This window comes from Phodopus roborovskii, unplaced genomic scaffold (genome assembly GCF_943737965.1).
Source record: "Phodopus roborovskii unplaced genomic scaffold, PHOROB, whole genome shotgun sequence".
NCBI lineage: Eukaryota > Metazoa > Chordata > Mammalia > Rodentia > Cricetidae > Phodopus > Phodopus roborovskii.
Window position 1 is genome coordinate 3,596,687 of NW_026126482.1, and position 23,828 is coordinate 3,620,514.

At 47.9% G+C, this 23,828-nt stretch overlaps 1 protein-coding gene across 1 annotated transcript in view; it reads left to right on the forward strand.

Annotated features, from left to right (window-relative positions):
- The first annotated feature begins 14,237 nt into the window (after positions 1–14,237).
- Golm1 (golgi membrane protein 1) overlaps positions 14,238–23,828 on the forward strand; it is a 28,628-nt gene continuing 19,037 nt past the window's right edge. The window contains exons 1-2 of the mRNA XM_051194080.1: positions 14,238–14,380; positions 15,500–15,679. Coding sequence (XP_051050037.1) covers positions 14,252–14,380; positions 15,500–15,679 — 309 coding nt within the window. The 5' untranslated portion in view covers positions 14,238–14,251. The remainder of the gene's footprint in view (positions 14,381–15,499; positions 15,680–23,828) is intronic.

The window sequence follows — 23,828 nt, forward strand, 5'->3', positions numbered from 1 at the left end:
AAAACAAAACAAAACAAAACTGCATGGTCTGAAAAAGGAACAAACTGGAAATCTTGGAAGTGAAAGATAAATCATTAAAATAGTGACAATAGTAACTCCCACCCCACTCTATCCCAAACCTGGATACTTCTGAAAAGACAGGCTAATGGTTGGGAAAACTTGTATCTATAGATAAAAAAGGAACCTATAAAAGATCCTATGTAGCTGAAAGCAACAATTGTAGAAAGAGGTGATTTTAACTCAGCACCAAGTTTCATTATAAGATACAAAGAAAAAGGTATAGAGAGGCAACTTAGTGGGAGACATCCCCAGTGTCAAAAAAGAGGAAATAATGAAACGATACAATTATTCAGAAAGGAAGAAACACATGCGATTTTATATGGAAAACTTTTGCCATGTCACTAGCAAGAAATTAGAAATAAATGCCACCCCCGGGAACAGGGTGGCAAGACTTCGGAGTATTAAACTATAAAGGAAACAGAGACTCCCAAAGAAGGGTGAATGCCAAGGAAATAGATTGGCCGTGGAACTTACTTAGCATTAAACATTCGAAGGCAGAGGTCGCATACTCCAGAGACTGAGGAATCCAGCCACCAAGCCCCCAAACTCTGGAAGTCCAATAAATGCATTTAAATATATAAGAGCCTTGAGTGTCCACTGTCTTCAATCCATCTGGAACAAACCAAAACAAACTCCAGTAAAACAAGAGCAAAAAGAATCCAGAAGAAATGCAGGCAATGCAGAAGAAAGGGCGTAGCACTAATTTCATATGCATACACGCTTTTGTACATATGCTCACATCTATTAGTATACATCCTAGAATTTAACTTTAGAATGTGCTTATGCCGAGGATGTTAGCATGTGGCTGCAAAACCAGTGCTCAAAATAATAGGGAGGGGCAGGAGAGACGGGGACAGGTGTGGCAATATATTGGGTTGTACAGTGGAACTGTATTCCTAAAAGGGACTGACTGTGGTAGCACGCCACTGTAATCCCAGAACTCAGGAGGCAGCCAGATTTTTTGAGTTTGAGGCCAGCCAGAGCCACACAGTGAGTTCCAGGCCAGCCAGAGCTACATAGTGGGACCCTGTGTCAACAAGGGTCTATGTAAGTGTAATTACTACCCCCTCACCTCTTTCCTTCTCCCCTTTTGTTATTTTTCTGGTGTGAAGTGTTAGTGGCTCTGGCTGGCCCGGCATTTGTTCTGTGGCCCGGACAGACCTCTACCTGACATCATTCTCTTGCTTCAGATTTTCAGCTGTAAGAAACAGAGGGGTATGCCACCCATGCTTAGCTGAATTTGTTTTTAATTTTCTATTTTTTTTTTTTTTTGCTTTTTTGTTTTGTTTCATTATTTTTCATTTTACCTTCGTGCCTTTGATTTTCTTTTTGAGTTTACCTGTAGTTCAAGCTTGAGTTGAATTCCTTCTGCCTCATGTTTTACATACATTTTGTTTTGTTTTGTTTGGGACAGGGTTTCTCTGTGTTGCTTTGGAGCCTGTCCTGGAATTCGCTCTGTAGACCAGGCTGGACTCGAACTCATAGTACTTGGGAGGCAGAGGCAGGTGAATTTCTGACTTCAAGGCCAGCCTGGTCTACAGAGTGAGTTCCAGGACAGCCAGGGCTGCACAGAGAAACCCTGTCTTTAAAAAACAAAATTGAAATGACTCCAAAGCAATGAAACAAACATCATATTTAAGTCCATTAAGTTAAGATTTCAGCCCATTTTGTCTGTGTCTGTTGATTTATTTAAATGTAATCTTGCCCTCTTGTCTAAGAATATTATACATATCCACTTATTGTGCATCTCAGAGAAACATGGCCACATTCTTCACTACAATAAAATTATTCACCAAAAAAGTCACGGTGAATCTTTGGTCCCATCATTGTATTTATCCTGTGACCGCAGCCTGAGGGAGGAAGGATTTTTGGCTCATGATTTTATAGTCTCCATTCCATGGTGGTCTTGGTGGCTTTGTTGAATGGGCTGTAGTATGAGAAAATACTATGGGAGTAGGGGATGATAGAGAGAAGTTGCCCATTCTCGTGCAGACAGAACCTTAAAAAGCACACCCCAGTGACCTACTTTTGAAAACGTCCATCATCTCCCAATATCAGCGTCAAATCAAAAGCCCGTGGATGTACCAACTCGCTGATGAAGTTATACCCTTCATGGTTCGTCACTCCCCGGAAGCCCCAATTCCACACACTGCTGCATGGAAACTACTCCTTGGATGCACTGGCCTTTTCAGACATTTCTATAGAGCCAAACCCTCAGTGTCAGAAAGAAAACTCTTCTCACTGTTCAGACCTGCCTTTCCAGGGCAGGTTGGTAGACCTACACATAGCTGGTACTGTTTGTCTCCTTTAGAGCTGCCCATCAACCATCACACTCACCCTCCTTTGAGCCTTCGTGACTTCTAGGGTGTCTACTCTTTTTTGTCTGCCTGCTTTTTTCTCTTTTAATGACTAATCTTGTGAAGAAGGGTCCCGAGGTGTGGAGACCTAATGAGGAGTAGTCGTCACTTTTCTCTGTAGAGTCTAGCGAATCTTCATACTAGGCTGGGGTGGGGTGGTCACAATTAGACCCCTCCCACTGGAAGCTTCATTTAGGGTCTAAGCAAGACCTGCGGTCTGTTGGAGGGTCCAATTTCTCAAAGAAACCCACAGAGCACAGCAAGAAAGAACTGTAGTTTGTTTCTCTACTGGGTATTAAGTTTGGTTTTAGCAGATTCTCAGCTCTGGCTTTGAGGCCAAATTGAAGAGCCAGGCTTTTCTTGGAGCAAATAGGAAGCAGACACACAGATGTATCTAGGACCTGTCAGTCCTAGAGTATTGTTACATCACTGCGTTCCAGGAATAGAGTAATGGGCCACCAGAAGTTATGGCTGTGTGGTCGGCAGAAAATGTTCCCTCAAAAGCCATTTGTGTCCTGGAAGCTGTGACTGCCTCCTCCCACGACTGAAAGGACTTTGCAAGCATTTGGTTGGAGAGTCACAGTTGGTGCTGGGGAAGTCCTACCTGTGACAACAAGGAATAGCTAGGAAGCAGGGTTAGATCCCGGACTACTGACCCAACAAAGAATGTGTGCAGCCTTCTTCACGAGCCAGGAAGGCTGGGACTTACGACCCTCCCCAAAGCCCAGAAAGAGAGGCAGCCATGCAGACAACTGGATTTTGGTTTAGTCCAGCCCACAGAACTATAAATAAATCTGCATTGTTTGGGGCTGGCTCTTGTGGTACACACCTTAATCTCAGGACTTTAGTCAAGGCCAGACAGGTGTACACAGAGAGTTCCGGGTCTTCCAGAACTGTACAGTGAGACTCTGTCTCACAAAACAAACAGAAGCATGTATTGTCTTAAGACTTTAAGTTTGTGGTAATGTGTTAAGCCAGCAAAGAGGAAGCTGATACAAAATCCATCCCTTAACTTGGGGAAGACATTGCTTTGATTGACAGAGCTACCAAGGCCCTACTCTTGGATAGCAGACAGGATCCTGTGACAATTGGGTGGCATTAGCAAGTAAAGGAAAAGAGACTATGAAGACGAAATGTCAACACTCTGGAAATCAGCTGCACACGGATGCTGGGATCCGGCAATTGATTAGGGAAGATAAAGGAGGAAAGGGCTGGAGAAGGAAGCTCAGTGCAATGCTCACATGTTCTGAGATGCACACAGACACAACAGACGTGTAGCTGCAGTTTAAAACTTCCAAGCTTTGCCAAAACAGGGAACTTGAAAAGGAGTGGTTCTCCGTAAAGATGAAGGTAATGAAGGCAGAGTCTTATAAACCACCAGGGTTCATACTCTGGGCCTTTTACTCAACAAAACCCACATACTGGTTCATGTCTACGCTTTCATTGCATTGTAAAGCTTTTTAGGACCATGTCCTTGCAGGGAAGCGTGGCTGTTACTTATTTTCTGCTCTATAAACTTGTAGAGAGAGAGAGTGTGTGTGTGTGTGTGTGTGTGTGTGTGTGTGTGTGTGTGTGTGTGGTAGCTATTTTCATTTGTAACTGGGCCTAAGCTGCCTCAAGGCACTCTGAACACGGAACCATCAGGTCCCTCCCTGTGACCTTACAGCCAGTGGGCAAGTTGCTGGATGCATCCAGAACAGCCCTTGCTGCTACTGTATGCGCTAGCACATCTTGCCTGGCATGCCATCCTGGCCTGGGGTGACAGTGTTCCTGTGGCAGCCTACATAGGGCCGTCTAGCACTGCAAACTGAGGTACTGCCTGTCCACTCCTGGGTTGATTTCTCCATGTCCTGCAACCACACTGTGCAATCTTCAACCACAGGGTCGTACCGCTGAGTTCTGGTAGGCAACCAACAGCAGTGACAGTTACCTGCATGGTTTTGGTGGCCAAGAACCCTTCGGAACAAGGAGCCCCTGGGCAGTCAGTGCACCCTGGCAAGGTGATTCTGAATTGACAGCCTATGGCTTCAGAGAGGTTCGTCCACCCACATAGGTGTTTGTGTTTTCTAATAATAAACCACTGGTGGGAGTGTCCGGAACAACTTCCTATGCTCTGAGAGAGCCCTGTCTAGAAAATGTTGTCTTAGTCACTGTTCTGTTGCCGGGAAGAGAAGCCATAAAAGAAAGCTGGGGCTCCTTCCTGTTTCCTGCATGACCGTCATGGTGGGGGCCATGGTGTTAGAGCAGTAGCTGAGGTCTTCTGTCTTATCCACAAAGGGGAAGCAGAGAGCTGGGGAACCGGATCAGCCCTCAAAGCCCAGCACAACGACACACCTACCCCAACAAGGTCCCTCCTCCTAACCCTTCCTAAACAATTGGGAATGGACCATGCACATGAATCAGCCTTTGGGGCCATTTTCAGTGTAACCACCACAGGTTCTCTGCAGGAAAAATAAAAACGGGTGGGGGCATGGGTGGCTTCCTTACGCAGTCAAGGAAACTGGGAAGCCTTGAAAAGGATTCTTCAACTGTTCCCAACCCTAGCCATGTAGTAAGAAAGGGAGGCTTAAAAAAAAAAAAAGCCTGCAAGAGAATCCCAGCACTAGGGAGGCACAGGCAGGTGAGTTTGAGACCAGCCTGGTCTACAGAGTGAGTTCCAGGACAGCCAGGGCTACATAGAGAAACCTGGTCTTGAAAAAACAAAACAAGCAAACAAAACCACGAGGATGATACAGGTGTTCAGATCCAAAACCCAGGACCGTGCACCCCAACAGCCAATGGTAAATGCTGCCAGAGTTAAGAATTCAGAGGCAGAGGTCCGAGGGACTCCACGAGTTCGAGGCCAGCCTGGACTGCACAGTGAGACCTGTCCTAAAAGACAAAATCCTGCTTCGCGGCTACCTCGGAGGTCACCCGTTTGCGGTGTGGTGGGCGGGGAGGCGATGGCTCCGGACGGGAGCACGGAGCGCAGGGCCGCTCGCACAGGGCGGGGAGCAGGCGGAGGAGGGCGGCGCCTGGGGCAGGGGCCTGGGCTGCAGCTCCGCCGGAAGTGCCCGCCCGCTCGGGGCCGCCTCGGCAGAGAACGCGCTCGCCCGGCCACCGGACCAGGCGCCCCGCAGCCCCGCAACCCGCAGGTGAGCGCCGCGCCTCTCCCGCGGGAAGCCTGCTCCCGCCTCCCTCGTCCTCCTCCACCCTCGCCATCCTCCCGTCCTCCGTCTCCTCCTCCTCCTCTCCTCTCGGTCCTCCCCAGGGCTGTCCTCTCCTCCCCACTCCCCGGCAAACCCTGCAAGTGGCCCCCGAGTCCCCCCCACCCCACCCAGGTCGCCAGCCCCAGGCAGCCGCAGCCCGCTTTCTGGGATGCTCCTTGCCGGGGTGGAACTACCTAACAACTTTCGTTGCATTCTAGAAGCGCTCGCTGGGGTTTTGATACTCCTTTTCTACACTGTATTTAAAAATGCTAGCGACTGCTTTAAAAATGTAAGACAAGATTGGGAGACAATCTCAGTTTTGATGAGTCCTTTCTAGCAATTTAAGAATGGTGAGTTGGTTGGGGAAGTCACAATGGGCTGACCATTTTCCAGGTGTCGCATCTCGAAGTCTGCTTTTTTAAAAATTTGACTTTTAAGGTTTGAGGCTTTCTTTGTCTGGTTAGGGGTCTCAGGGCCCTGTAGTTTTATTTTTATTTTTTACATACTGAGGAATGTTCTTTCGGAGCCGGGTAAAATGCACACCGGTTTGATGAACTTTTCGGCGGCGGTGACTGGCCATGAGTGAATGGATGGCCATCAGCTTGGGTCAGATTTGACGGTTGTATTTCTGAAGGTGAGGGTTGGAGGCCTGGGAAGCCACAAGCACTACTCTAGGGTGTTAGGGCATTGCAACTCCTGCTGCTCCTCTTAGAGAGAGGGGTTCCACGAGTCCTTGCTATTGGCAAGAATCACTTTCCCTTGTAAATAGAAAACAGTAGTCATTAGACTCCTGAAGAGTCCTGAAAGTGTCCATGGACAGTGCGATCCGTTACTCAGAAATGTAAAGAAAACATGTTGGTTTTTAGGCCCAATTCTCCCTCTTAGGGAGGGCTTATTGTGTTTTGCACATTTAAATGAATGAGTTTTGTGCAAAAAACCCAGAAATGTTGCTTGTAGGGAAGCCTCTGTGTGTGCACGTGTGTGCGCCTCTGTGTGTGTGTGTGTGTGTGTGTGTGTGTGTGTGTGATGAGACACTGACGTGCCCTGGCCTTAGGCCTTGAAGTCCTTGTGCTTTTTGATCACTGGTGGGAAGTCTGGTTATTGGTGGGGGATGGGAAGGGTTTACCTTTGTTTGTTTTTAGGGGTGGGGCACAAAGACCCGGGAGCTCCTCTGTGTCTCCATGGCCTCCAGCAGGGAAGGCCTGCCAGTGCCCTGTAAAGATTAGGACCCTGTGGGAAAGGGAGAAGCCTGGGCCAGAGGAGCAGCCCTGCCCTGGAGGCCCAGGGTGCCCAGGGGAAGGGGCAAGGTTGTGAGCCCTAGGCTTTCCCCTCCAACTTCTTTACATGGCTGTCACCTTTTCTCCCTATAAACACGAAAAATAACATCCATAATTTCTTTTATAAAGCATTTCTTGTTTGGGAAAAGAAGAAATAAAGGTACCAGGAATGGCCTTACTTTCCCGCTAGGGAAATAAATGGCTAGGGTGTTTTAAGTGTGAGTGCAGGAGCTCATTCCCACTGTGAAAAGCACAGATGCCCTGTGACCCCAGCTGGGTGGGCAGGACAGAGGCCCCTGAGGTCCCCCTCCAGCTAGTCCAGCAGAGCCCATGAAAGGTCCTGGCTCAAAAGTGAGGTAGAGATCAACAGGAAGATGCTGCACATGGAGAGGCACCCTCTCATGTGTGCACACCAACATGTACACATGCATAGCACACACACACAACCACCCACATGTGTGCACACCAACATGTACACATGCATAGCACACAAGGCACCCCCTCACGTGTGTGCACACCAACATGTACACATGCATAGCATACACACAACCCCCCACATGTGTGCACACATGTAAGCATAGCACACACACAACCCCCCACATGTGTGCACACATGTAAGCATAGCACACACACAACCCTCCACATCTGTGCACACATGTAAGCATAGCACACACACAACCCTCCACATCTGTGCACACATGTAAGCATAGCACACACACAGCCCCCCACATGTGTGCACACCAACATGTAAACATGCATAGCACACACACACACACACAACCCCCCACATGTGTGCACACCAACATGTACACATGCATAGCACACAAGGCACCCCCTCACGTGTGTGCACACCAACATGTACACATGCATAGCATACACACAACCCCCCACATGTGTGCACACATGTAAGCATAGCACACACACAACCCCCCACATCTGTGCACACATGTAAGCATAGCACACACACAACCCTCCACATCTGTGCACACATGTAAGCATAGCACACACACAACCCCCCACATGTGTGCACACCAACATGTAAACATGCATAGCACACACACACACAACCCCCCACATGTGTGCACACCAACATGTACACATGCATAGCACACAAGGCACCCCCTCACGTGTGTGCACACCAACATGTACACATGCATAGCATACACACAACCCCCCACATGTGTGCACACATGTAAGCATACACAGCACACACACACAACCCCCCACATGTGTGCACACAACATGTAAGCATGCATAGCACACACACAACCCCCCACATCTGTGCACACATGTAAGCATAGCACACACACAACCCCCCACATGTGTACATGCCAACATGTAAACATGCATAGCACACACACACACAACCCTCCACATGTGTGCACACCAACATGTAAACATGCATAACACACACACACAACCCTCCACATGTGTGCACACCAACATGTACACATGCATAGCACACAAGGCACCCCCTCACGTGTGTGCACACCAACATGTACACATGCATAGCATACACACAACCCCCCACATGTGTGCACACAACATGTAAGCATGCATAGCACACACACACAACCCCCCACATGTGTACATGCCAACATGTAAACATGTATAGCACACACATAGGCTTTAGTTTTAATCTTAGAAACTGCAAGAGGTATTGAACACTTTAAAAATTCTGTGACAGCTTCACACCTAAAAACATTCCCAAGGATCCCAGGCAAGTTTGCTTTCCAGGCTTTTGAAGTTACTGGTGGAGTTAGTTAGGGAAAGACTTGGCTTGAGTTTTCAGGTGCTCTGAATCCCCAGAGTGACTTTCTCCTGTCTTGTCAGGTGTTGTGTTAATAGGACGTATCCTGACCGGGATCTGAGTTCCTGACACAAATGCACACATCACATAAGAGTGTTACACGGTGACGGTAGCGTATGTCTCAGTTTGGGCATTTCATTTCCCCACCGTATGTGGTTTTTACTTCTCTATAAATGACATGCGTGTACTGGTTACCCTCGTGTTAGTTCTGAAGAGTCAGTTTTCACTTTTAGCTGATTTGCTGTCATGGCAAATCTTTCGCTTAATTTGGGACTGATTTCCTGTGAGGTCTGCTTATATCCTGAGGGTTTTTACTTTGTGTGGGGCTCATGTTCAAAGCCTGGGCCTTGTCTGCCCTACTTTTGTGTTGCTTTTGTAAGTTTCACTTCTGCCCTTTACGTCCATCCTAAACGCTTGCTGTTCCTACGGTTGCGATCCGCACGTACGTACCCCTCTGTACTTGGTGACACCCTTCCACCCTCTCGGGCAGGCAAACCAGTAACTCTCTGCAGAGGGACCTGCGGGGTGTCGACCCCACAATCTTGTAATACAGTTGGAGGGAAGCCGTGAAGTATGAGAACCTCGTGCACAGTATACATACATGTACACCGTACGCAGGTATAATGCCGTGCTCGTGAAATGCATTGCTCCATTGTGTCTGGATGAAAAGGAGTGTTTTTCTTCCTAGCTCAGTGCTGCATCTCCCTCACCTGGGATGGAGTGCCCCAAATGAGACAGCGGCCTTGGACATTCTCCCTCCTGACCCCTTTCCGTACGCGGTTCTGTGGTTAAACCCTTGGGTGAAGGTGACTAGTGTCCTCTATACTCTATTTAGGTTTCACAGCCGCCTCAGGTAACAGTCATCAGGTGAGCTGGTTAGGTTTGTTTGTTTTTTTTTTGTCCGTTTGGCACAAGCTCGGGTCATCTGGGGAGAGGGAACCTCGGCCGGCTTGTGGGCCTTCATTATCTGGGATGCATTTTCTTGATTAAAGATGGATGTGGGTCGGCCAGCTCACTGCGGGTGGTGCCGTCCCTGGGCAGGTGGTCCTGTGTGGTGTTCAGAAGCAGGCTGAGCAAACCGGAAAGCAGCGTTCCTTCACGGCCTCTGTGCCAGTTCTGCCTTAAGTTCTTGCCCTGACTTCCCTTGGTGATGTGGGAAGTTTGTAAGTCAAGTAAACCTCAGTAGAAGGCAAACTAGGGCAGCAGGGTTTTCCTCAGTGGCCTGCAGGTTCCAATTAGAAGCAGGCTCTCAGTTAACCACAGGAAGACGCAAGATCTTCTCTGTGTCTCTGTGGGGTGGAGGCCTTTCTCTTCTACCTTGTTCTTCAGGGGGTGGTGTCTGGTCCCCTGGTGTGAGGGGACCAGCTTTTTCATACTTCCTGGTGCGCATGTGGCATTGGACAGGGGATGCGTGAAGAACTGCGAGATGCAGCTCTGAGGTTTGCTAAAGTCTCGGTGTTATCTCTTTCTCACGTTGTATATTTTCACCATTTTACTCTCGTATTAAAAATATATTCACTGCAGAAGAATGAAATTAGAATAACGGGGGAACAATTGTACATCATATGACTTATCAGTGTCTTTGCTTTTATGCATTTCCCATGTACAGTTAGGAAAACATACTCACGCACTGCATGTTTTAAACATTTTTGTTTTCAACAAAACCAGAAACATACTCTGTTGGCTGTTCTGTAACTTTTTCACACTGTAGTTTGTACACTGATTCTGTTTTATAGATTAATGTAATTCCGTGTTGGTAGGCTCAGCTGGGTGATTCTTCTCCACATAGTACCGGCCAGGGCTGTTGTCCTTAGGGAACTCACTTTGGGGAGCTGAGACATCAAGGTGGCTCATTGGCTGTTATCGGGTTTAAAGACTGTCTTGCTCATTTCTTAGCAGGGGCAGGGTTTTATTACCCTAGTCAAATAATTGATTGGTCTGGTTTTCCTGGAACTGGAGAGCTGGTGTTTACCATCTGCTCCTCTCTGTTGCTGGCATTGAGGCAGCAGACAGGTTATTCCTTACCTCACCCCACCCCCACCCTCACCCCCATCCCCCACCCTCCCATTGTGCACATCCTTTCTGCTTTTACCAGGCCCCACAGAGAGAGGGCTGCTCTGGGCTCACTCTGAGGGACACACTCGCCTTGCCTACCCTGTGCAGAGGTTGATCAATGCAGAGAAGCACCTTAGACCAGGAAGCTGCTTTAGACGCCACACCGTGTTCCTCTGCTCTTCTGCAAAAGTGAGCAGAAAGCCTGCTTACATGGGGCAGACCGGGTAGTTGACCGGCTGTGGGGGAAGGCTCTTCTGTGTAGAGCTGTCGCTAACACTGGGAGAAAAAGCCAGGAGACCACAAAAGAGCCAGGAAAATCAACAAAACCTCAACCCCCAAATGGCAGGAACATACAAACATTTCTCCAGAGACAAATGGGTCACTTTCTGTGGCGCCCTGTCTGGAGGGACTGAGGACAGCAGGTGAGGTCCGCAGCCTCCCTTAGCATCACTGGCCTCTCTGTCTGCTCGTGGAGTCTTGAAATCTCATGTGCATTTGCCTTGAGTCAGAAAATTTGCATTTTCACTAACGCTGACCCAGGGAGCACACTTAAGAACTGTTAACCTGGGTCTGGAGAGGCGGCCCAGCGGTTTGCGTAGGGCCTGGGTTTGGTTCCCAGCACTGTGTGGCTCACAACCGTCCTTAACTCCAGTTGCAGGGGACCTGAAGCCGTCTTCTGACCACTGAGGGCTCCGAGCACTCACAAGGACAGCTTTTTCTTGTCCTTCCCTGTGGCTCCTGGGAGGAGACAAGTGTGTAGGCTAAGCTGGTCATGATAGGGATTGCCCTGAGAAGCTAGAGTCCCCCAGGGTTCGTGGCATGACTGCACAGGAGTGTCATCTGTCTGGTGACATAGCACTAAGCCGGTACGGTGCTGATTGAAACTGTCTGATGCACACGGGGCAGGGGCTGTTTTGTCAGAGTCGTGTGTAGCTCAGGACGGCCTAGAATTTGCCATCCTGCCTCGCCGTCCTGAGATCAGGGGTGACAGGCATGACCCGCATGTCCAGGTGTACGGTCATGTTTTAGATTTCACTTTCTAGAAACTATAAACACCCAGAATTTGGAGAACTGTGGTTTACCCCTGGGGGTGAGAAATGAGAGAACCATCTAGGTGCCCGGTGACTTAAGGAAGTTAACCAGACTTAGCGGATTTGACCTTGAGTCTCCATTAAAGGAAGTTTGTGACTATGTAATGATTGTTAATGTTTAAACGCCACAATGGTCCCATTCAGAGGTCTCTGGTTGAACTGTTCACTTCCGTCTTATATCTGTAAAGAAGTAATAGAAGCCATGGTCATACCAGTAAAGCCACGTTTACAGAAAATGCCAGCTATGGGCCGAGGGCTGAGTTTGCTGACCACTGACTCAGACAGCGTGAGACAGACAGGACACACTGATTTTTTTAAACTCAAAAGCGACATGATGGTTGGAGCCTCCAGAGACCTTGGAGCTGCTGTGCAGGCTGTGTTCTCACAGAGGTGTTTGAACCAGCTGCTGTCTGGCTTTGCTGTCCGGGTTTAGGTGGGGCTCATTCTGTGGGTAGGGACAGGGGTGTGTTATTTCTGCTTTGGTAACTTTGTGTCCTAGGCAGGTTTCTGTTGCTGTGAGAACATTATGGTCAAAGCAGCTTGGGGAGGAGAGGGCTGCTTTGACTGGTGGGTTATAGTTCATCAGTGAAGGAGGCCAGGGCGGGGACTGGAAGAGACCCTGTAGGAATGCTGCTCACTGCCTTGCTTCCTGTGACTCGCTCAGTTTGCTTCCTAACAGCCCAGGACCACCTGCCCCGAGGGTGTGGCTCACAGGGAGCTGAGCCCTCCCACCTTAGTTACCACAGAACCTTCTGAAGGAGGTGTCTCTGTCAACCTGTTCCTCTTCCCAGGTGACCACAGCTTGTGTCAAGCTGACAGAAAAGTCACAGGCAAGCATTGCTATCCTGATTCTCCCCATCTGATTGCTCAAATGTATTTGGTTATATGATTAAAAAAAAAATCTGTGCAAAAAATGTAGACCAGGCTTGCCCTGAACTCAGAGATCCACCTGCCTCTGATTAAAGACCTGTGCCGCCACCACCTGGCCTAAAAAAGGAAAAATTTAAAAGTGGTAAATACTTAAAGTGTTTGATGCCAGTGTGTTTGATTGGCCATCCCTTGTTATATGCTTCCTCCCTCCCTCCCTCCCTTCCTCCCTCCCTCCCTCCCTCCCTCTGTCCCTCTCTTCCTTCCCTCCTCTCTCCCTACACCTGGCCAGGTATGTTGCCACACACCTTTAGTCCCATCACTTGGGAGGCAGAGGCAATTGTATCTCTTTGAGTTAGAAGCCAGTCTGGTCTACATAGTGAGTACCAAGACAGCCAGAGCTACATAGAGAGACCCTGTCCAAACAGACAGTCTTTAAATGGAAGTCTTAAAAAAAACAGACAAAATTATGTTTTAAGAAAATACCAACTTTAAGCAGTAAACACAGTAAAGCCGGTGAGTGAATAGCCACAGCTCTGTTCATGGCTCTTTTATTTATGGAGACATTTGTCCAGGTCTGCAGTCCCAGCAGGTGATTTGTCCAGGTCTGCAGTCCCAGCAGGTGGGAGGCTGAGGCTGGAGAGTTCAGAGTTCAATGCCAGCCTGGTCCACACCGTGGAACTGTTCTCCCAATCTCGCTGCCAAAGACTGAGACTTTTTATGTATGCAATGTTCTGTCTGCATGTGCACCTGCAGGCTGGAAGATGGCACCAGATCTCATTATTGATGGTTGTGAGTCACCACGTGGTTGCTGTGGTTGCTGGGAATTGAACTCAGGACCTCTGGAAGAACAGGCAGTGCTCTTAACCGCTGAGCCATCTCTCCAGCCCATTTTTTAAGAACACAAAACAGTTCTAATGCTCGTGGCAGAGAAGCCTGGACACGGAGGTTTGCGGAGTTAAGACAGTTTAGATTTTATAGTCTAAAGTGTGTCAGAGGAAAGAACCCTGCCTGCCTCCCCCATCCAGTGTGGCTGTCACTCGGCGGTTCCCACCCACAAGCACAGTGGTTCCGGAGGTTCGTGTCGGTTCCTGGCTTTGAAGTTGGCATGCCTTCCTGGGTGATGGTCATGCTCTAGGCCACAGGGTGGGTTGTTGTGTGAATATATTCTGCTGCGGCCACACTCACAAGCCACCTGCCCACTGGTGATGTTTATCAGAGGAGGACAGCCAGCAGGACTCTGTACAGGAGGCAGCAGACTTGGGGTCTGTCGCTGGCCGCCCCCTGCCTACCGCCCCTTCTGGATTAGTCACTTTGCGTCACTGTAACCAAAGCTCTGGATGGAAACAATGAATCAATTTAAGGAAAAGTGTATTTTAGCTCCTGGTTTCACCAGGGTTTCAGGCTCTCATGGCTCCCACCCCATCTCAGCCTGACTGCACGCGAAGTATGTTAGTACAGGTTCCTGTGGTCTGCTTTGGGGATGGTAGACTTAGCCTTCAAACTCATGTGTTTTTATTCGGCAGATTCTCAGCCCTGGTTTAAGATGGTGGGATTGGGAAATGGGCGTCGCAGCATGAAGTCTCCGCCCCTTATCCTGGTGGCCCTGGTGGCCTGTGTCATTGTGCTGGGCTTCAACTACTGGATTGCGAGCTCCAGAAGCGTGGAACTCCAGGTATGTTGTTTGTTTAGAGTACGTGCGTGACATTAAATGTTTGAAGTATCCAGGTGACAGCTCCACAGGCTCCCTATTCATTGGTAGCCAATGCCTTGGGTTCCGGTAGCCCACAAAAAAATAGTATTTTAGGTCCCAACGCCCTTCCAAGCCCCGGTCTCACACCCCAGCCCAGTACTGCTTCCTCTGTGACTACCGAGTTACAGTTTACGCCTCATCCCGTGTCCCTGTTGAGCATTTGGGGAGGACTGGGGCGCTGACCTACAGAGATGGGCTGGATACTGCCCATCCTGTCCCTCAGTCCACTGGGGAAACCGAGGGCCCCGTGGACGCTCACTTCATGGCCAGTTCTGGGCGAGGCCTTGCAGTCCTGGTTGTGGTTGTTGTTGGTTTGGTTTTTGTCAGCTTGACACAAGAGTCATCTGGGAAAAGGGAACCATGGTTGAGAAAATGCTTCCATAGATTGGCTTGTAGGCAAGCCTGCAGCATTTTAATTAGCAGTTGGTGTAGGTGAGCCCGTCCCAGTGTGGGGCGGTGCACATGTTGGTAGGAGAGAGGAGTCTCTGGGCAGGCCGACCGTAGATGCTCAGAAAGACGTGGCTGAACAAACGAGAGGAGAAAATCAGTAAGCTGCAGTCCTGTGTCTCGGCGACAGTGCCCGTCTCCGGGTCCCTGCCCCAACTTCCCTCAGTTACCAGGGCATGTCAGCCAAACAAGCCCTTTCTCTCCCAGGTAGCTTTTGGTCCTGGTGTCTATCATAGCAACAGAAACCTACCTAAGGCACATACTAAACAATGACAAAGTGTCTCCCTGACAGACTTGAGCTCCTCTGAGGCCTCCTGCTCCCTGGGCCATCGTAGCTGTTTTTGCTCTGCCCAATTAGTCCTGCAAGGAATATGTTCATCCCTTCCCTAGATGCCTCTGCAAGTGTCTAGTTAAAGTATGTTAGCAAGTCCCCGCCTTGTGTCCCTGATTAAGCTTGCATCCTCCAGCCCGTCCCTTGCGCTGTGCTTCGCTGGGCTGTAAGCTCTGACCCTGTAAGGTCTTTGTGGAGGGAGCTGGCATTATCTCCACCAATGACACGGACCGTGGACCTTCAGGAGTGTGGTCTCCTTGTAGACACGCATTGTGGAGCTGGAAGGCCGGGTCCGCAGGGCAGCCGCAGAGAGAGGAGCTGTGGAGTTGAAGAAGAATGAGTTCCAGGGCGAGCTGCAGAAACAGCGAGAGCAACTCGATCGGATCCAGTCCAGCCACATCTTCCAGATGGAGAACGTCAACAGGTTGCACCAGGGCGAGAAGGCAAGGCCCCCTGTCCCCACTGCCCTCTGCTGAGTGACACTTTTTTACCTGGGAGGGGGAGCGTGCGTGTGCGTGTGTGCGTGTGTGTGCCTGTGTGCTCTCGTGCACGCAGTGGAGTGCAGTCGCCCGCTGCTGGCATTTGCCTGTTTTCTTTTCTGCCAAGTACTGGCCATAGACAGATTTTGTGTGTGTCTTCACAGATCTCGCACACAGATTAGAAGCAGCCTATAAACCAAGGAGGATATAGAGCATACATGTCCAAAGCTAGTCTCCATAAGATCTAAAACAATACCATCGGTCCATACAACAAAAGACCAATGCCCTCAAAGATGTTTTTGAATGGAAAGTATAAATACAAACTTGGAAGAGGAGGAAACAGAAGGCTATACAGGAATAGACTAATGCAAATTAAATATGAAATATACCTTTAGATAAAAACCAAACCAAAATAAAAAAAAGCATCACACAGAGGGAAGTGACCCCGACTTGTGACCTCGCTGCTCGTTATTACACCTCTCACCAGATGGCTGCCTTGCCCGGAGTTTGGTCTTGGGACCCTTAGCACAGGAACCAGCTTACTCAAGAACCCTTCCCAGGGAGCAGGGTGTTGAGCAAGTGCGAGCTGCCAGTTCAGGAGTTCAGCGTGGTCTCAGCCTGGGGGCCCACCCACATTTTATTCATTTAGGGACAGGATCCTTGTATCCAAGGCTACCTGAGAACTCTCTGACCTACTCTCTGTCTCTGCTTCCCAAATGGTGAGGCGACAGGTTGTTAATCTCCCGGGCAAGAATGAGACCACCACCATAATTTTGGAGCCAGATTTGAAGCAAGCTGTATTAAATGATGACCAGGATAATGGGCTCTGGTCAGGGACTCCCAGAGGATAACATTGATCCAGTACTTACAAAGGCAAAGCATATATCATGCTGTATCTTCTGCCTATATGTGGTCGAACTCATCCCATGCAGTTGGGGCAGACAACCTTGTTTACAGAAGTAAAAGCATGTGGCTTGCTATCTTTTTTCCTTATTCAAATTCATTATTTTTTTTTATTAATTGAAAATTTTCTTTTCTTTTACACACCAACCACAGTTTCCCCTCCCTCTTCTCCCGCCCCCCATCATATCTACCCCGTCCCCATCCACTCCTCCTCCATCTGTCTCTGTCTAGAAAGGGGTGAAAGGGGCATGCCTTCCACGGGTGTCAACAAAGCATGGCACATCAATTTGAGGCAGGACCAAGCTCCTTCCCCTGCGTCAAGGCTGGGCGAGGCAACTCAGTGCAGGTGTGGCTTATTATCTAATGTGAATGACCTCTCCTGCATCTCAGGAAGTTATCTGTCCTTGGGCAAGTGGGGCTTACAGGTAAGAGGCATTTCTGTGTTATAGACTTCGTAAGCACAGTCATTTACATTTAAAACTTAAGCTTTTAACTTCAGCCTTCACAGTGTGTGCTCAGGCTACCATGACTGGCACCCAGACATTGTTTGAAGATCATAATAAATTGTAGAACTGGGTTGTGCCTAATGCTTCTTTCTCCCCTGTCTCTGTGAACTTTAGCGGTTAGCCTTCTAGCCTGTACTGCTGAACTTTCTCACAACAACGTCTGTTATGTTCGTTTTTCAGGTATTTCAGGTTCACTGTCGTTCTCATAGTTGGACTTCCCCTGTGGTCCTTGTTGAGTTCAGGCTTAGTTCATTCCTTAACATGACCACACCGATGCTTGCCCAGCCACACCTCAGCAGATGACCCTCCGTGATTTCGATTTCCCTCTCTTGATAGAGCGTTGCAGTGAACAGCTCTGCCCTGCCCCCTGGGCTCTTGGAGTTTTAACGCTTGTAGTGTTTTTTCCCATGTGTAGTCCATTGTCCAGGCCCCATTGTCGAGCTGTGATAGGAATTTAGTACATTCTGCCCACACTCAGGAAAAATGATTGAGTATTAACTATATACGTGTCAAATTTGTTTTGTGAATCCAGTGTTTACTTTATGAAAAACTGGGTGTGTGTGCAAATGTTTACGCTGGTTCCTAAGGTAAACTTTGCCTTGTAAGTTACGGACCAAGGAGCCTGGACGATTCAAGAAGAAATCCAGAAGCTGACTTGCTGGCTTGCATAGGAAACGTATTTGATAGCTTTGTTTTGTTCTGTTTGTGGGAGCCTCTTGCCTGTGTACCACATTCATGCCTGGTCTCTACAGAGGTCAGGAGGCGTCAGCTTTTCTTGCTCTGGAGTTTGGATGGTTGTGAGCCACCGTGTGCCAGCCTCCTGAGTCCTGGTCTGAAAGGCATGCACCACCACCTCCTGGCTTGTTCAACTCTTTTTATGGGACGGAATTCCTAGACATTTAACTTTGGGAGGAGAGGGATACTGGGCTTCAACTTGGAGACTTGTGCAGGCAAAAAAACTTTGTAAAGATCAGTTCTTTACATCCTTCAAGCTGACTGGGTGTAAATGTTGTAGCCAGTGTCTATGTGGTACAGCCCTATCGTTCCATCTGGGGATTCATGTGTTTCTCATGTAAAATACAGAATTTCCCAAAGACTCTTTTATTCTCAAAGATAAAAACACTATTGTTTCAGTCTTCAAAATGGCATACTTGGGATAAAGTCCGTATTTATTCAGAACCACTGGCAACCAGAGTAATCTGCGTCTTGTAAGAAGTTACCAGGTTGGCTCACCCTTCACATCTCAGGCCCGGCCACCAGCCCAGCCTCCACCCATGCTGTTGCTGCTCAGAGCAGGTGACATTTTGAATTCACAGCTTTGCATTTGATTCATGTGAGTGGACATAGCCATACTCGGGTTTCTGTTCCTGCGTCTTGGGTTACGTTGGAGCGGTGGTTAAATCCCTGTGGGAGAGGTTGTGTTTCCTATACCTCTGTTGGCTGGAGTGCCCAAAGCACTTGCGGACTCAGCCGTGTGCTCCATCACTGTATTGGTCACCCGAGAGCTCACTGCAGACCTTGCCTGACTTCCCCACACACCTGCCTGACCTCCTTACGCCCACACCCAGCCAAGAGGAAGGCCCTTCGTCTATATCTGCTAGCCCTGCCATAACCAATGATCACAAAGTGAGTGGCTGAAGCCATATAGAGTTTCCCCTTTCCCATTTCTCGAGGTGTCAATAGGGTCCTGTCCCGGGGCCTCCAGGGACAGCCTTCTCCTGTCCTTGAGCTTCCAGACATCCCTTGTAGACACATTACTCCAGTTTATTCCTTTCCCTTCACGAGGCCTTCTTCCTTCTGCTTTCCATGTCTCTCTGTTGTGAATTCCAGGCAAATGAGATGGGTTTTTTATTAGCCTCGTTAGTTCTGTGTGGATACACTGTGTTACTGTGTTTCTGAATGCCATCATCACTCACCCTGTTCCAAGTGATACAGATTTTTAGATACATGTACCCTGTTCTTACTGTGTCAACAGGGTTATTTCCACAGTACCGATTGTGAGCACACTAGTGAGGCCGGTCACCTCTGCATTTGTGAGCAATATCAAAGGGTGTGATCACAGTCATGTTTTTATCTCCCCAGTAAAACACTGTCCTTCCTTCTGTGTGTACATGTCTCGTTGTGTGTGTGTGTGTGTGTGTGTGTGTGCACTCGCATGCCTGTGAGTTGTGTGTGCACTTGTATTCATGTGGAGAATGCAGGTTAATGTCCTGTCTCCCTCAAAGCATTCTCCACCTTGTGTTTTGAAACAGGGTCTCTCACTGAACTTGGGGCTCTTGAAGTTAGCTAGACTGGCTGGACAGCAGGCCGCACGTGTCCTCTGTTTGTCTCCTAAGAGGTGGGATTATAGGTCTGTGCCACAGAGTGTCTTTTGCATGGGTGCTGGGGACCTGAGCTCAGGTTGTAATGCTTGCATGCTTACCCACAGAGCCATCTCTCAGCCCTTTTTTGTCAGTTTTAGTTTTTTTTTTTAAGATTTATTTGTGTGTGTGTATGTATGTGTGTGTGTGTATATATATGTATATGTATATATATCTGTGTGAGCGTATGTGTACACGTGTGAGTGTATGTGTACATGTGTGTATATGTATATATATGTCTCTGTGTGAGTGTATGTGTACACGTGTGAGTGTATGTGTACGTGTGTATATGTATATATATGTCTCTGTGTGAGTGTATGTGTACACGTGTGAGTGTATGTGTACGTGTGTATATGTATATATATGTCTCTGTGTGAGTGTATGTGTACATGTGTGTATATATGTATATATGTCTCTGTGTGAGCGTATGTGTACACGTGTGAGTGTATGTGTACATGTGTGTATATGTATATATATGTCTCTGTGAGTGTATGTGTACATGTGTGAGTGTATGTGTACGTGTGTATATATGTATATATATGTCTCTGTGTGAGCGTATGTGTACACGTGTGAGTGTATGTGTACACGTGTGAGTGTATGTGTACGTGTGTATATGTATATATATGTCTCTGTGTGAGTGTATGTGTACATGTGTGTATATATGTATATATGTCTCTGTGCGAGCGTATGTGTACACGTGTGAGTGTATGTGTACGTGTGTATATGTATATATATGTCTCTGTGTGAGCGTATGTGTACACGTGTGAGTGTATGTGTACGTGTGTATATGTATATATATCTCTGTGTGAGCGTATGTGTACACGTGTGAGTGTATGTGTACGTGTGTATATGTATATATATATCTGTGTGAGCGTATGTGTACACGTGTGAGTGTATGTGTACGTGTGTATATGTATATATATGTCTCTGTGTGAGCGTATGTGTACACGTGTGAGTGTATGTGTACATGTGTGTATATATGTATATATATGTCTGTGCGAGCGTATGTGTACACGTGTGAGTGTATGTGTATGTGTGTATATGTATATATATGTCTCTGTGTGAGTGTATGTATACACGTGTGAGTGTATGTGTACACGTGTAAGTGTATGTGTACATGTGTGTATATATATATATGTCTCTGTGTGAGCGTATGTGTACACGTGTGAGTGTATGTGTACATGTGTATATGTATATATATATGTCTCTGTGTGAGCGTATGTGTACACGTGTGAGTGTATGTGTACGTGTGTATATGTATATATGTATATATATCTGTGCGAGCGTATGTGTACACGTGTGAGTGTATGTGTACGTGTGTATATGTATATATATGTCTCTGTGTGAGTGTATGTGTACACGTGTGAGTGTATGTGTACATGTGTATATGTATATATATATGTCTCTGTGTGAGCGTATGTGTACACGTGTGAGTGTATGTGTACGTGTGTATATGTATATATGTATATATATCTGTGCGAGCGTATGTGTACACGTGTGAGTGTATGTGTACGTGTGTATATATGTATATATGTCTCTGTGTGAGCGTATGTGTACACGTGTGAGTGTATGTGTATGTGTGTATATGTATATATGTATATATATCTGTGCGAGCGTATGTGTACACGTGTGAGTGTATGTGTACGTGTGTATATGTATATATATGTCTCTGTGTGAGCGTATGTGTACACGTGTGAGTGTATGTGTACGTGTGTATATATGTATATATATGTCTCTGTGTGAGCGTATGTGTACACGTGTGAGTGTATGTGTACATGTGTGTATATATGTATATATATGTCTCTGTGTGAGTGTATGTGTACACGTGTGAGTGTATGTGTACGTGTGTATATGTATATATATGTCTCTGTGTGAGCGTATGTGTACACGTGTGAGTGTATGTGTACATGTGTGTATATATGTATATATATGTCTGTGCGAGCGTATGTGTACACGTGTGAGTGTATGTGTATGTGTGTATATGTATATATATGTCTCTGTGTGAGTGTATGTGTACACGTGTGAGTGTATGTGTACACGTGTGAGTGTATGTGTACGTGTGTATATGTATATATATGTCTCTGTGTGAGCGTATGTGTACACGTGTGAGTGTATGTGTACGTGTGTGTATATATGTATATATATGTCTCTGTGTGAGCGTATGTGTACACGTGTGAGTGTATGTGTACATGTGTGTATATATGTATATATATGTCTCTGTGTGAGCGTATGTGTACACGTGAGTGTATGTGTATGTGTGTATATGTATATATATGTCTCTGTGTGAGCGTATGTGTACACGTGAGTGTATGTGTACGTGTGTATATGTATATATATGTCTCTGTGTGAGCGTATGTGTACACGTGTGAGTGTATGTGTACGTGTGTGCAGAGTGGATGCCACAAGAGGTCTTGGGGTGCCCTCTTCTGTTGCTGTCCTCTGCTTATACCTTTGAGGCAGGGTCTCCCCCTGTCCTGGGCTTGTGTTTTGTCAGTCAACTGGAGGTAACAAGCTCTAGCAGTCCTTCTGTCTGTCTGTCTTGGAGCTGGGGTTACAGGAATACATGGGATATACATGGGAGCCTGGTTTGACACACAGCTGGGACCTCAGCTCTGGTCCTGATGTTGCACGGCAAGCCCTCTCACCTGCTAACTATATCTCCAGCCCTAGGTTTTGGAGGCAGCCTTAGCTGAAACTTACTTTGTGGCCCAGGCTGGTCTCAAACTCACAGCAATTCTCCTGCCTCAGATCTGCAAAGTACTGAGATGACAGGCATAAGCCATCATTCCTAGCCCAGTATTTCCCTTTAATAGGTGCATATAGATGTACATATGAATATTTGTCTTCATTTGTCTTATTAATTTATTTATTTTTAGTTTTGGGGCGTAGTCCTTTAACTCAGCCTCTGAGTACTAGGGTTGTGATTTTCATGTACAGAAACCTGTAAAAGGCTCTGCATTGTCTCCCAAGGTCGGTTGAGTTCATTCTGTTACGTTTCTGTCAGGAGGTCAGGGGTCCGATTTGGGGTCTGGTGATCTACTGGACTCGTGGTTCAGGGGCAGGGGAGGAGGCGGGGACCCTGGTCTACTGAGTGGCATTGTCAGGACAAATGTAGATCTTCCTGCCACTTGCTCTGTTTGCTTGCCAAACCTTAGTCACACATACCTTCCTTGTCAGTGTCTGTGGAGTCCCTTGCTAGGTTGGCTCCTCGCAGCTGTGTGTCTGTCTGCCTCGCGGTTCATGTGTTCTGTGTTCCTGCTAAGCCTGTTAATTAGCCCTGCAGGCACAAAGCAAATCCTTAGAGTACTTTTCCTCTGTGATGGAAATAGAGCTCCTGAGGGAAGGAAATGACTAGGAAAAAGAGACCTGAGCGGGATGGAAAGGAAGCCTCTGGCTGTCCATGGCTCCCTGCTCAGATAGAGATGCTCAGAGAGACAGCCACTGGTGAACCCCGGGTTTGAGCAGTGGGAGGCAGAGAAGGACTGGGCCTCTGGCAGAGAGACCCTCACTTCCCGCACGCTAGGGTGTGCCAATGCCCTGATTCTCCTTGTGTGTGACATTATTGGTGGGGGTGACTGAACAAACTACTTGCCCCAGTAGGGAACTGGCAACAACCCAAAATACGGGCAGCACCAGAGTCCGCCTTGGCACACCTGTGAGCTGCTTACAGGAGCAGGAAACGATTCGGACAGCTTTGCTCCTGCAGGGGAACCACTCACCCGCGTGAGTGCGTCTTGCTGGTATCGAAACCGCGCTGAGGATGAGTGCGGGAAGAGGAGCTGAGCCTTCCGGCCTGTCTGTGCATGATAAAATGCACACACTGAACTGGGTCCAGGGTGGCCTCCACCAAACACCTGTGCATGGCCGTTGCATCACATCATAGAAGTGTGGCTTTTTTCTACTTCGCTTAGAAGAGTCTATTGGGCTAGAAGTGCGTGTGGCCGGATGTCTGACTGCTTGTGGCTGTCCTGAGCAGAGGGCGGTTGACCTTGCTGTGCAGAGATGAGCTCTGGAGCTATGAGTTTGTACACCCAGACTGCAAGGGTTAATAACAGGCCCTGCCCCTAAGGGGGCTGTGTCAGGGGAGCCGACAGAAAGGTGGTCAGCCTGTGAGGCCACAAAAAGAGCCATCACTTTGGAATTAGTTGGGAGGACTGAGGAGGGGCTCCCTAGGGACTGCAGCCTGTTACAAAGGACAGAGGCAGAACTGAGGCTGAGTGAGAGCAGCTTGCCTCCACTGGGGCAGGACGAGCTCGTGCGAGAGTGTCAGATGATGTTCTCTTACTAGGTCGGAAGTCCTCAGTTTGCGGGTTTGACTTAGAGTCACAGCCAGGTTTGTAGCTG